General features: G+C 38.7%; 2 protein-coding genes across 2 annotated transcripts in view; both read left to right on the top strand.

Moving 5' to 3' along the window:
* NELL1 (neural EGFL like 1) overlaps positions 1–13,521 on the top strand; it is a 925,820-nt gene that overhangs the window by 612,246 nt on the left and 300,053 nt on the right.
* LOC119536011 (isocitrate dehydrogenase [NAD] subunit gamma, mitochondrial-like) lies at positions 1,620–2,777 on the top strand. The gene has a single exon (XM_037838460.1). It carries the CDS (start codon positions 1,620–1,622, stop codon positions 2,775–2,777), a length of 1,158 nt encoding a protein of 385 aa, XP_037694388.1.

The following is a 13,521-nucleotide window of genomic DNA, read 5'->3' as shown; positions in this document are numbered from 1 at the left end:
TGGGATGACTTTGGGGGACATAATGATTTCCTACATTTGAGTATCGACTGGTTCATTTCTAGAAATATTAGATATTAATACTTATAGCTGTTGAGCTGGGAGAATATGTTAAAAATGCTTAGCACCAAAGTCATAAGGGAAATGCAAATCAAAAACAGGATGATTTAACACCATACCCTGTTAGAATGACTAAAATTAAAAATACTGACAATGCCAGCTGCTGGTTATAATGTATAGTGGCTATAATTCTTTTACACTGCTCGTGGGCAAATAAATGGTACAACCATTTTGGAAAATCATTTGGCAGTTTCTTAGAAAGTTAACAACAATAAAAAAGAGCAAACTACTGATGACTACAACAGTGTGGAAACAATCTGGATGACTATTGAAAACATGCTGAACAAAGGAAGCCAGACACAAGAGAGCACATACAAAATGATTCCATATGAAAATCTATAAAAGATAAAATTTAATCTGTATTGCTAGAAAGTAGCACAAGTATTACCTGGGCTGATAGTGTGGGGAGCATTGCCTAGGAAGGGGCACAAGGAAAATTTGGGGGATGATGGAAAAATTCTGTGTCTTGATTATGGTTGTGGCGATATGGAATATAAGTTAGTCAAAATTCACTAACTAATATAAGTTAGTTAAAATGGAGACAATTTTAAAATGTAAATTATGCTGCAATAAAGTTCATTAAAAGTAAAATAAAAAATGATTCCTAAAAAAAATCCATAAAAAATGTTATCATTGGTGCCCAGGTATTGAAATTCCACCTGAAAAATTAAATGAACTAAATTTGTCTTAATATTGTATGGTTTACAGTATCCAGAGGGCTAGATGAAGATGAGAAGAAAAACTGTACATTGCATATTTGTGTGTATACACACACTTGGGTATATACTATTATATAGTGTATACATATGTTAATATTTTTTGAATACTATGTGGCAGGAATAGTGTTTGGGGCTTTTACATTTATCTCATTGAATTTTCAAGAAGCTGGTATTTATAATTCCCATTTTGCAGCAGACTAACTCAGAAAACTAAGTCAAAGAAAGTTTAAATTCAATGTGTGATATCACACAGTTAACAAGTAAATGAACAAAAATTTAAACATGGGAAGCAGAGTAGCATAATGGTTAAGAACATATATTTTGGAGTTAGACTGTCTAGAGGAGACTTGTCTCCCTGTTTACTAGTTCTGTGACCTTGGAAAAATTACATTCTAATCCTTAAAGTTTTGGTTTTGTCATTTAAATGAGAATAATGATACTTACCTTAAAGGATTGATGCAAAAATATAAATGACTATATATAAAAAGCAATTCATAAGAACTTGGCACATCAAAAGTGTCCAATAAATTTTTATTTTTCAACTCCAAAATGTATGCCCGTTCTAGTTTTTAACACTTACTGAATCTCACTTCCCCCCGGCTAGCTGTCTCTCTTACTATAGTAGAATGTCTGGCCAAAATAGAATACAAGGGAAGAGAGAATTTCTAACTGTGACCTAGGCAGGAATTATGAATCTACGATTCCACCAAAGGAAGCTGATTTAAAGCCAAAAGAAGAGCAAACATTTTTAGTTAAATTGAAATAAACCCAAACTTAAAAACTATGGCACTAAAGATGCTGACAGCTGCCAGAAGCACTATGAAGGCAATTTTCCAATGCCCCATCCTCACCCATCCTTGGGAGAATTTATTTGCCCATGAGCCACCGCTGAGGAGCATCTCTTGTCATCAAACAATTCTTTCATCACCCACCTACAGTGGGCAGCACACAGTGACTATGATTCCCGGAGATGGCATTGGGCCTGAACTTATGGTACATGTCAAGACTCTGTTCAGTTATGCATGTGTACCTGTGGACTTTGAGGAGGTGAAGGTGAACTCCACTTCTAGTGAAGAGGACTGGAAGAATGCCATCATGTCCATCCGTCGCAATTGCATGGCCTTGAAGGGCATCTTTGAAACTGACCATAACCTGCCACAAGGTCACATATCCTGCAACAACATGATTCGTACCACCCTAGATCTCTATGCCAATGTCATTCATTGTAAGAGTCTGCCAGGTGTGGTGACCCGGCACAAGGACATAGACATCATTATCGTTAGGGAAAACACGGAGGGTGAGTACAGCAACCTGGAGTACGAGAGTGTAAGAGGAGTGGTGGAGAGCCTAAAGATCATTACTAAGGCCAATTCTTTACGCATCGCTGAATATGCTTTCCAGCTGGCCCAGAAGATAGGGCGCAAGAAAGTGATGGCTGTGCACAAAGCCAACATCATGAAGCTGGGCAATGGCCTCTTTCTCCAGTGCTGTAGGGAGGTAGCATCCCACTATCCGCATATTACCTTTGAGAACATGATTGTGAACAATGCCACTATGCAGCTGGTATCCAAGCCCCAGCAGTTTAATGTCATGGTGATGCCCAATCTTTATGGCAACATTGTTAACAAAATCTGCACAGGGTTGGTTGGGGGATCAGGCCTTGTGCCTGGAGCCAACTATGGCCACATACATGCAGTATTTGAGACAGCTGCAATGCAAACAGGAACAAATCTAGCCAATAAGAGTGTTGCTAACCCTACTGCCATGCTGCTGGCAAGTTGCCTTATGCTGGATTACCTCAATCTCTACTCCTGTGCTACCTCAATTCGCAATGCAGTCTTGGCATCCATCGGTAACAAAGATTTCTATACCCCAGACATTGGAGGCCAGAGTACCACAATGGAGGTCATGCAAGACATCATGAGCAACATCCGTACCTAAAATGGTCAGTGGCTTGGAAGCTACACTGTCTCTAAAAGTCCTCTTTGTTCCACTCTTAGCTTCCCCTCCCCTTCCCCCTAACAACCCCATTCAGCCTGGCTAGTGTTTCCTCCGGAATAAACCCAGTTTCTGACCCAATTTGGGAAGGGGGATAGTGAATCAAGACTGATTTTTTTTTCTCTTAAATTCAAGTGCCATAAATATTGCTCATTTAAATTAGTCAAACTGTTGTGTCTTAAATGAACTGAAGATATGAGGTATGATACACTGAATACATCAGATCTATTTGTGGAGTACAGGAGCCTTCCAAGAACTTGACACACTGATTTTCTCTTTATCTGGGTCATTAAAATTCAGCAAACCAGCCTGCAGATAAGTCTGGCTTCTCTCTAGAGGTTGTTAATGAGTTAATTAATGCAATAAACTTCACTTACAAAATATACATTGTAACTTTAATAATACATGAGATACCATAAAGCTGAGCTAGTACACAATGCTTCCACTCCCTCCTGGATAGTCTCATCTTTTCCCATGGTCTTGTTTATGACCTCTATGCTAGGAATTTTCTCTGGTGTTCTTTTTCACCCATGGACATCCTTGGCACTGCAGCCCTCCTGGAAAGGGATTCTTGGATTCCTTCCAGTTGGGTTCGAGGGTCTAGTGGTCAAATCCCAGTTAGCAGGCACTAGGCCCTGATTCTCTGCTATACAAATATAACTATAGACTGTAAGTGCCATGCTCAGCACTTTACCGCATTTCATCATTAACTTCTTTACATTCTCTCTTCCAGAAAAAGAGTAAATGTAAGGAAACAAAAAGCGATGCGCTAATTTAACTTACTGTCATTTCATTATAGTATTTTATTTACAGTCATTTTTAAGGTCTTAGTTGGGAGTACATTTTATTAGTGCTTGGAAATTCTTACTGCTTGAGTAGGAAATGAAAAACAATGATTATAAAACCTTAGAGAAGTTTTATTGGCAGGAATGACCTTCAGTTAGAAGTGAGATTGAGAAAAAGAGTAAATCCTCAGTAATATTTTGGAAAACTCTGTGTCTTACCTGTAACCATTGGATCCTGTTATGGTTCATGGATCACAAGTTAAAGACACTTGTCTTAGATCATGAAAAGTTTCTTATGGTTTCTCAGTGCATTCAATAAAATTTCCTTGATCTTGCCTATTCTAATTTTGTGTAAAGTCAGGGCCAGGTTTAATGAAACTGAGAGCTAGAGTTAGTTTGAAGTATTTTAGTCTGACAGTGAAGGGACCACCTCTACCCTGTATTTCTTTCTTAAAGAGTAAGGCAAGTAGGAAAGAGTCAGTGATAAAATAGCCACGGTAGTTCCTTTTAAAGGACATATTATTGTCCAGAGCTGCCTGCTAGTCATAGGGCTCCCTCCTCTGGGATGATCATGTACCAGGTATATGGTTTCAGGACTAGAGCACGGGGTGGCTTTTGGTCTGCACTGCCCACCTTACCCTACACTACCCCTCCTTTCATAGCAAGGGTAATTTAGTCATGACACAACCAACCAACAGCAGGCAGTGGCCCAACTGTTGTTTTCCATTTAACAAAAGGAGTTTATACTGATAGGTACATTTGGGCTGAAGTTTCCCTCTCTGTTAAAGATGGCCATCCCCAGAAACCTCCCAGAGCTGTTGGACCAGAATGCTGTGATTACACTTAGTACACTGGGGTGGAATTTTCTGTTTACATTTCAGTTTTAACCACTTGGCTATTTTCTTGGGCAAATACCATGTATTTTTCCTCTGTATCCCCTGTATCCCCTAACATAAGGGTTGGTGCATACAAGATAAAAATACATTTATTGAATCAATCAGTGATATGCTTGATACTGCCTCATTTTTCTTATCTGTAAAGTGAAATAATAACTACCTACCTCACAGGGTTTTGGGGAAGACTGAATGTGAAAATACACATAAAGTTTAAAGCTCTGTGCTTTTCACACGGTAAATGCTTTGTGTATTTTAGAAATTATTATTGTCATTATTATCCATTTCGTACCATTTTAAAGGCTAGTTCTGAATGTAACTAGATAAATTATATTAATTCAATACATATTTTTAATTTGTAATAAACTTCCAAGTATGGGAGCAAATCATATCTTCTTATTCATCAAGTCTTGTTATTCCCTTTTTTCCCCTTGAATTCAGCCAACTCTGTCCTTTCTTACTACCGTCTCCTTTCTCACTGGTGGACTTAACCTTTCTCATCATTAGTATCTCTTAACAGCTTCCCAATTCTATTATGCAAGTATTGTGTCCAGCCTATGGTTTTGCTGATTTCAATCCATTTTCTACAGCACACCCAGCATGATCTTTCTGAAAGATGAATAGGATCATGTCACTTTCCTATTTAAAACCTCCCATTCAATGGCTTCTCTTTGTCCTTAGGACAAAGTTAACCTCTCAGAATAGCATAAAAGACCTTCAGTGTTCTGGCCTTTGCTTTCTTCTCCTGGCTCACTATTTCTATCCTCCCCATCCCTAGCATCAGAACCTAGAACAGAGACAGGCTCTTAGTTCATATTTACTCTAAATATTTATGAAAGAAGGGAGGGGAGAAGGGAGGAAGCAAGGGAGAAAAGAGTGGCCTGCATTCAATAGTAGATGTGGGCTGACTGGAAGAACTAATATAGTGCAAAAAACTTCCGTCTGGCTTCAGTCTATGAACGTTTCTTTACAAGATTGCTCCTCTCTAAAGAACATTAAAGCCCTCAAGGCAGTAAAACAGGTGGTTGCAGGCTGCCTGTTTCCAGAGAACATTTATGTGCTGCGTTTGACAATTTCATCTTAGACTTTACCACTTTACCCAGAGCTTTGTGTACACTCCTAGTGTTATAAAGAACAGCAACAACAGGTTGTCAGATTTTTCTCTTCCAAATTCCTCATTTTGGCTCATTTTTGGCTAATGGCCCTACTAATCACTCAGTCACTCAGGTTCCATAGCTGTTCTCCTAGCTCTGCCAATAGAAATTATGTGACAATGGAAAAGTTGCTTAACCTCATTAATCTCTAGTTTGCTCATCTATAAAATAAAGGTTCATAGAATTGTTAGGAAAATTAATTAAGATTAAATTAATTAAGATTGTTCTGGTTGTCTATTACTGCATAAGAAACTATACGAAAACTTAGTGGATTAAAATACAAGTGACTATTTGTCTCAATTCTGTAGATTGACAAGGTGGTTCTTCTTATCAGCTAAAGCACTAGTCTGGTTCAAAGACCCAAAATGGTTTCAGTCATGTAGCTGGCAGTCCTCCTGACTTTCAGCCAGGGCCCTCAGTTCTCCACCATATGGGCCAACCCACCTGACTGTTTTGGCTTCCTCACAGCATGGCACTTCGGTTCCAAGAAGGAATGTTCTAAGAAGGAAAGTCGAAGTCTATAGGTCTCTTAAAGCCCTGCCTTAAAGTACTCAATACCATTTCTACTATATTCTCTTGGTCAAAACAAACAGTAGGGTCAGAACAGATTCAGAGAAGGTAAATAAACTCCATTTTTGATGGAATGGTAGAAAAAGGTCTCATTGCAAATAGGTTTGTGGGGTGGGAAATATTGTTTTAGAAACCCTATGTACCACACAGTTAATGCATTTAAAATTATTACCGTATAGACATTGCTTAATCATTGTTATTATCCTTGACTCCTCTTTCCTATATCTTATATAATTTTAATATCTTCCAATTCTGCCTCTACAATTTACCTTATGTTTATTCTCTTTTTGGATTCTCTTTATTCCATTTCATTTCTTCTGCTGTCATATTTCCTCAAAGATCATTAAAAAGTTGTCTAACTAGTCTGAAATTCTGATAGGAATAATGACCAGAAGAAAGTTGAATAACTAGCTAGTGACACTTAGCGCAGACCCTTCTCTACTACCATCCTTATAGATTTGCTTTTATAGAAAGATACTTAAACATTTTTATGTCAGCTTTCCTGGAGAACTGACTTGAGAAATATTGTTGGAGGATATCTCTGGATTTGGGGAGAAACAGTGATCATTATTAAAAAGCCGTCAGGGAAGATTCTTCTTGGAATTGAGGACCAGGAAAACATGTATTTTCATGATGAATTTGTGTCTTTCTGTTAGACAGTGTGAGCTGTATGACCCATTGAGAGCTTGCTGCTCTACCCTGGCTCCTGGAAAGCTCAGAAAAAGTCTTGCGCATGTTTTTCTCCATGAAATTTTATCATTTCCTTCTATTTTATTACTTGATCTTAATTTATTTTGCTTTATTAGTTCCATTTTACATTTTGCTTTCATATAACCCATTTAAATCTCAAAGAAATGAAAAGGAAAAACTGGGCCCCTCATCTTTACATTCCTTTCTCTTTATTCTAGTTAACTTTCAACACCTATGTCATCAGATCAGGCTTCTTTAAGCAATGCTTAGATTGCTATTCCTCTGATCAAGCTCCTTCAAAAATTCCCTGAATTTAGAGTCCATTCAAAGCCTTCCAAAATTTTAGCTCATACTCTCTTTCCACTCTTATGTATTATGTCCCTCAAAACTCCCATGTTGTTTGATGCAGTCTTCTGGGGGCAGGCATATTAGTGTTGATTAAGTTGGAATCTTTGGATTGAGTGTTTCCATGGAGATGTGACTCAATCAACTGTGAGTGAAACATTTGATTGGACAATTTCCATGGAGATATGGACCCCACCCATTCAGGGTGGCTCTTAATTAAATCACTGGGGTCCTATATAAGAAGCTCAGACAGAAGGAGCTTGCTGCTGCAGCCTGGAAAGGAATGTCCTGGAAGAAAGCCCTTTTGAAACCAGAACTCAAGGAGCAGACACTAGCCACATGTTTTCCCAGCTAACAGAGGTCTTCTAGATGCCATTGGCCATCCTCCAGCAAAGGTACCCGATTGTTGATACCTTACCTTGGACACTTTATGGCCTTAAGACGGTAACTGTGTAACCAAATAAAACCCCTTTTTAAAAGCCAATCCATTTCTGGTATTTTGCATAATGGCAGCATTAGCGAACCGGAACACCATGTGATGGGATTCTGCTCATTAGGAATAATCCTAATTTAGTCTATACCTGTTACAAGTCTACTCATCAATTAAGTCCTAGTTCAAACACTACTTCCTGCATGAAAATTTCTCTGACCTATCCGGATATATTCCCTCCATTCAGTCTCTTAACTCACATATCATTGGACTCTTGAACCCCTTCATTTCAGATTTCAGCTTATATTAATCGTTCATCTCTTGGCTTGAGTCCTTATAAATCATATGTTCCTTGAGAACAGGCAACATATTTTAGCCAATGTTCTGGACTTTTATTACTCAGCACAGTGCCTTGCACAATGGTACTAGTTAAAGGCATACCAAATTGGATTGAATATAATAAACAATATTAGTAGTTATTCTAATTTATTGCGTTTATTATGAGTCGTGCATTATTCTAAGTGCTTTGCATTTGTGAATTTATTTAATCCTTGTATCAATCCTATGACATAGTTATTATTGTAATCATCATTTTATATATGAGAAAACTGAGGCACAGAGAGTTTAAGAAATTGGCTTGAGATCACACCATTAATAGGAGGTAAAGCCAGAGTTCAAACTCAAGCAGTTTGCCTCCAGCACTGTCTTTTAATAATCATGAGGATTTATGCATCGTGATTTTCTCATACTTTTATGTGAAAGTGAACTAGTTTTCAGCCATGGATCAATGTTTCCTCATGGAAATAACCCCATTGACTCAGATAATTAAGGAAATGTTAAGAGGAACACATTCATTTTTCAGAAGCTGAAGCCCTGAGAGGAAAGTAAGTTGCTTCCATCTCTCAGCTAGTACATAACAGAGTCAGGGTGAGGATTCAAAGTCTTCCAAGTCCTAGTTCAGTTCTCCTTCCATTATACTACATATACAGGACTATATGTCCTGATGTAACATATAGGAAAAGTAATTGCTAGCATTTTCTGAACAGGTTCTCTGTGTCAGACACTGTTCTAAATGATTTATGCATATGAACTCATTTAATCTACACATGAACCCATTATGAAACTGAAGAATAGAAAAATTAACTGATTTGCTCAGAGTCAATCAGATAATTGAGTAGTAAAGCCAGGATTAGAACCCAGCAGTGGCACCCATGTCTAACCACTACTACTAAAGTTGCCTGTGAAAATTTTAGAGTACCTGTATAGCCCTGGTTGAGAAAGACAGATTTCCAGGTAAATGTGACTATTTTGTACTTGAACAAAACATCAACTTTTGAAAAGAGATGACATTTTAAAAATAGTAAATCAAAAATTTACTTCTTTGGACTAAAGAATGAAAAAAAGTGGAAGTTCTGTACATACTATTGAAACGAAAGAATAACTAAAATTACAATAGGAAGTGGAGACAAAGAAATGCTGAATTTTGCAAATAAGACAAGGATTTAAAGAAATTTAGCCAGTCCTGGATCATTACAGAGGTTGCAAAAAAGCTGACAGTATTACTAAAAGCTCAGTTGGGAAAATGCATAATTTCTGCAGGAAGCTGATTACACAGCTAGTAATTTATTGAAAGGAGGCTCTTAGTCCTTGGAGTTTCCCTGACAACTTGCATAACATAGTAACTGAATATAATAAAGTGTTCTTCACATCAGAATGAATTTGCTTATACTGATAGGGGAAGCCACATATATTGCATTTGTGCCTGCTCAAGAAAAGCAAGGAAAATAGAAAGGAGACATTTGACATGGAAAAAATCCTCAACTTCACAAAGGCAATTAAAAAATTGGAATTTCTTGTTACCAGTTTTGCAAATGCTTTAAAACCAATACAGCCTGAATGGGAACAGTGTCTACTGATAAAGATTTTAGTCTGGGCTCTCATCAGCTTAAGCATCTGGTTTTCTACAGTTAGTGCCAAATTTAGTTCATGCAAAATAGATGTAAATGAATGAATGTTGCCACAAAGGAGAGAAAATATTGTATATGCCCAAATAAAAGGTGGGTATTTTTTTCCCTTTTCTATATGTCAGAAAAAAAGGAATTGCCTTAAACTTAAGTCTTTATAGATTCTTTCATATTACCACGTATTCTCTCTGTTCTTTTTATTTTGTACAAGAAGCTGTTTTGAGATTTTTGTAGAAATTATCTGGAAAATTAGTGCAGTAGATTGAGTTAGGAACCTCTGAAGAAACATGTTGTTAATCTTAATCCATTCCCACAGTCTTTGGGGATAAAATATCATCTTGCTGAAGCCTGATTTTGGATTATTCCTGGGAGTGTGGCGTCACAATTGCAAGTATCGGATGTCATATATATGCCCTTTAAAAATCACTAGGGAGAGAAGCTAAGATGGCGGCTGGGTGAGACAGGGTGAAAAAACACCTCCATGAAAAATACTAGATAAAAACCAGAAAGTGACCCAGAATACCACTTCCAGTGATGCACCAGCTGGACAAGGTCTGCCAGAACCACAGGGTCCGTGCACTTGGTAAAATCAGGAGTCTACATTCTGAAACAAGTGAGTAAGCTGGCTGAAAGTCCTACGGCCATGCTGCAGTGTGGGGAAACTGTGGGTTGGCATTTGGAGATGGACTATTTCTTTTTTAAAAAAAAAAAACCCCGGGAGCAGCTGCAGATATGGCAGTGAGAACCGCACAGTGAAGCACTGCAGGAGCGGGCTGTACCCAACGCCTTGGTGTCTGGCGTGGAGGATAGCCCTCCCCACACCTGCTGCTGACTGTCTCGGGGCCAGAGGGACAGAGGGGAGAGCCAAAAGGAGAAAGAAACCACATCCCTTGCAGCTGGCTTCCCAGCGTGCTGGCGACACTCCTGCCCGGGACCAGACCCACAGCCCAGAGCTGTGCCAGGAAACTCAGTCTGATGGGGAGTATATCCCACAGCACCCTGCACACTCCACAATATTGGCCATGGACAGTGGCCTTGGGTGCACCCACAGCTGGTTGTCCCAGAGCTGGGAAGGCGGAGCTGTGCGAAAGGGGGGGCGGTTGAGACTCCCCATTCAGCCATTTTTTTTTTTTTTTTTTTTTTTTTTTAATCATCATTTTATTGAGATATATTCACATACCACGCAGTCATACAAAACAAATTGTACTTTCGATTGTTTACAGTACCATTACATAGTTGTACATTCATCACCTAAATCAATCCCTGACACCTTCATTAGCACACACACAAAAATAACAAGAATAATAATTAGAGTGAAAAAGAGCAATTGAAGTAAAAAAGAACACTGGGTACCTTTGTCTGTTTGTTTCCTTCCCCTACTTTTCTACACATCCATCCATAAACTAGACAAAGTGGTGTTTGGTCCTTATGGCTTTCCCAATCCCATTGTCACCCCTCATAAGCTACATTTTTATACAACTGTCTTCGAGATTCATGGGTTCTGGGTTGTAGTTTGATAGTTTCAGGTATCCACCACCAGCTACCCCAATTCTTTAGAACCTAAAAAGGGTTGTCTAAAGTGTGCATAAGAGTGCCCACCAGAGTGACCTCTCGGCTCCTTTTGGAATCTCTCTGCCACTGAAGCTTATTTCATTTCCTTTCACATCCCCCTTTTGGTCAAGAAGATGTTCTCCGTCCCACGGTGCCAGGTCTACATTCCTCCCTGGGAGTCATATTCCACGTTGCCAGGGAGATTCACTTCCCTGGGTGTCTGATCCCACGTAGGGGTGAGGGCAGTGATTTCACCTTTCAAGTTGGCTTAGCCAGAGAGAGAGGGCCACATCTGAGCAACAAAGAGGCATTCAGGAGGAGACTCTTAGGCACAAATACAGGGAGGCCTAGCCTCTCCTTTGCAGCAACCGTCTTCCCAAGGGTAAAACTTATGGTAGAGGGCTCAACCCATCAAACCACCAGTCCCCTATGTCTGTGGTCATGTTAGCAACCATGGAGGTGGGGTAGGCGAATACCCCTGCATTCTCCACAGGCTCCTCAAGGGGGCACTACATCTTTTTTTTTTTTTTTTTTTTCCCTTGTTTGTCTTTTTTCTTTTTTTTTTTTTTTTTTTTTTTTTTTTTTTTTTTTTTAACTTTCCCTTCTTTTTTCAAATCACCTGTATGAAAAAAAAAGTTAAAAAGAAAACAAACATACAATAAAAGAGCATTTCAAAGAGACCATAGCAAGGGAGTAAGAAAAAGACAACTAACCTAAGATAACTGCTTAACTTCCAACATGTTCCTACTTTACCCCAAGAAAGTTACATAATATAGCAACATTTCAGTGAACTTGTTCCTACTACAACCATCAGAAATTAACAGACCATAGTCATTTCTGGGCATCCCCAGAACGTTAAATAGCTTATCTGTTCTTCCTGGATTATTGTTCCCCCTTCCTTAATTGCTCTCTACTGCTAGTTCCCCTACATTCTACATTATAAACCATTTGTTTTACATTTTTCAAAGTTCACATTAGTGGTAGCATATAATATTTCTCTTTTTGTGCCTGGCTTATTTCGCTCAGCATTATGTCCTCAAGGTTCATCCATGTTGTCATATGTTTCACCAGATCGTTCCTTCTTACTGCCGCGTAGTATTCCATCGTGTGTATATACCACATTTTATTTATCCACTCATCTGTTGAAGGACATTTGGGTTGTTTCCATCTCTTGGCAATTGTGAATAATGCTGCTATGAACATTGGCGTGCAGATATCTGTTCGTGTCACTGCTTTCCGATCTTCCGGGTATATACCGAGGAGTGCAATCGCTGGATCGAATGGTAGCTCTATATCTAGTTTTCTAAGGAACTGCCAGACTGACTTCCAGAGTGGCTGAACCATTATACAGTCCCACCAACAATGAATAAGAGTTCCAATTTCTCCACATCCCCTCCAGCATTTGTAGTTTCCTGTTTGTTTAATGGCAGCCATTCTAACCGGTGTTAGATGGTATCTCATTGTGGTCTTAATTTGCATCTCTCTAATAGCTAGTGAAGCTGTACATTTTTTCATGTGTTTCTTGGTCATTTGTATTTCCTCTTCAGAGAACTGTCTTTTCATATCTTTTGCCCATTTTATAATTGGGCTGTCTGTACTATTGTCATTGAGTTGTAGGATTTCTTTGTATATGCAAGATATCAGTCTTTTGTCAGATACATGGTTTCCAAAAATTTTTTCCCATTGAGTTGGCTGCCTCTTTACCTTTTTGAGAAATTCCTTTGAGGTGCAGAAACTTCTAAGCTTGAGGAGTTCCCATTTATCTATTTTCTCTTTTGTTGCTTGTGCTTTGGGTGTAAAGTCTAGGAAGTGGCCTCCTAATACAAGGTCTTGAAGATGTTTTCCTACATTATCTTCTAGGAGTTTTATGGTACTTTCTTTTATATTGAGATCTTTGGTCCATTTTGAGTTAATTTTTGTGTAGGGGGTGAGGTAGGGGTCCTCTTTCATTCTTTTGGATATGGATATCCAACTCTCCCAGCCCCATTTGTTGAAAAGACCATTATGGCTCAGTTCGGTGACTTTGGGGGCCTTATCAAAGATCAGTCGGCCATAGATCTGAGGGTCTATCTCTGAATTCTCAATTCGATTCCATTGATCTATATGTCTATCTTTGTGCCAGTACCATGCTGTCTTGGCAACTGTGGCTTTATAATAAGCTTCAAAGTCAGGGAGTGTAAGTCCTCCCACTTCGTTTTTCTTTTTTAGAGTGTCTTTAGCAATTCGAGGCATCTTCCCTTTCCAAATAAATTTGATAACTAGCTTTTCCAAGTCTGCAAAGTAGGTTGTTGGAATTTTGATTGGG

The sequence above is a fragment of the Choloepus didactylus genome, chromosome 6, assembly GCF_015220235.1.
Source record: "Choloepus didactylus isolate mChoDid1 chromosome 6, mChoDid1.pri, whole genome shotgun sequence".
Classification (NCBI taxonomy): Eukaryota; Metazoa; Chordata; class Mammalia; order Pilosa; family Megalonychidae; genus Choloepus; species Choloepus didactylus.
This window is presented reverse-complemented; position numbering and strand designations above follow the sequence as displayed.

What these genes read in the sequence shown, in the direction of transcription:
- LOC119536011 (XM_037838460.1), top strand. Translation starts at nt 1,620, where the DNA reads ATGGCACTAAAGATGCTGACAGCTGCCAGAAGCACTATGAAGGCAATT.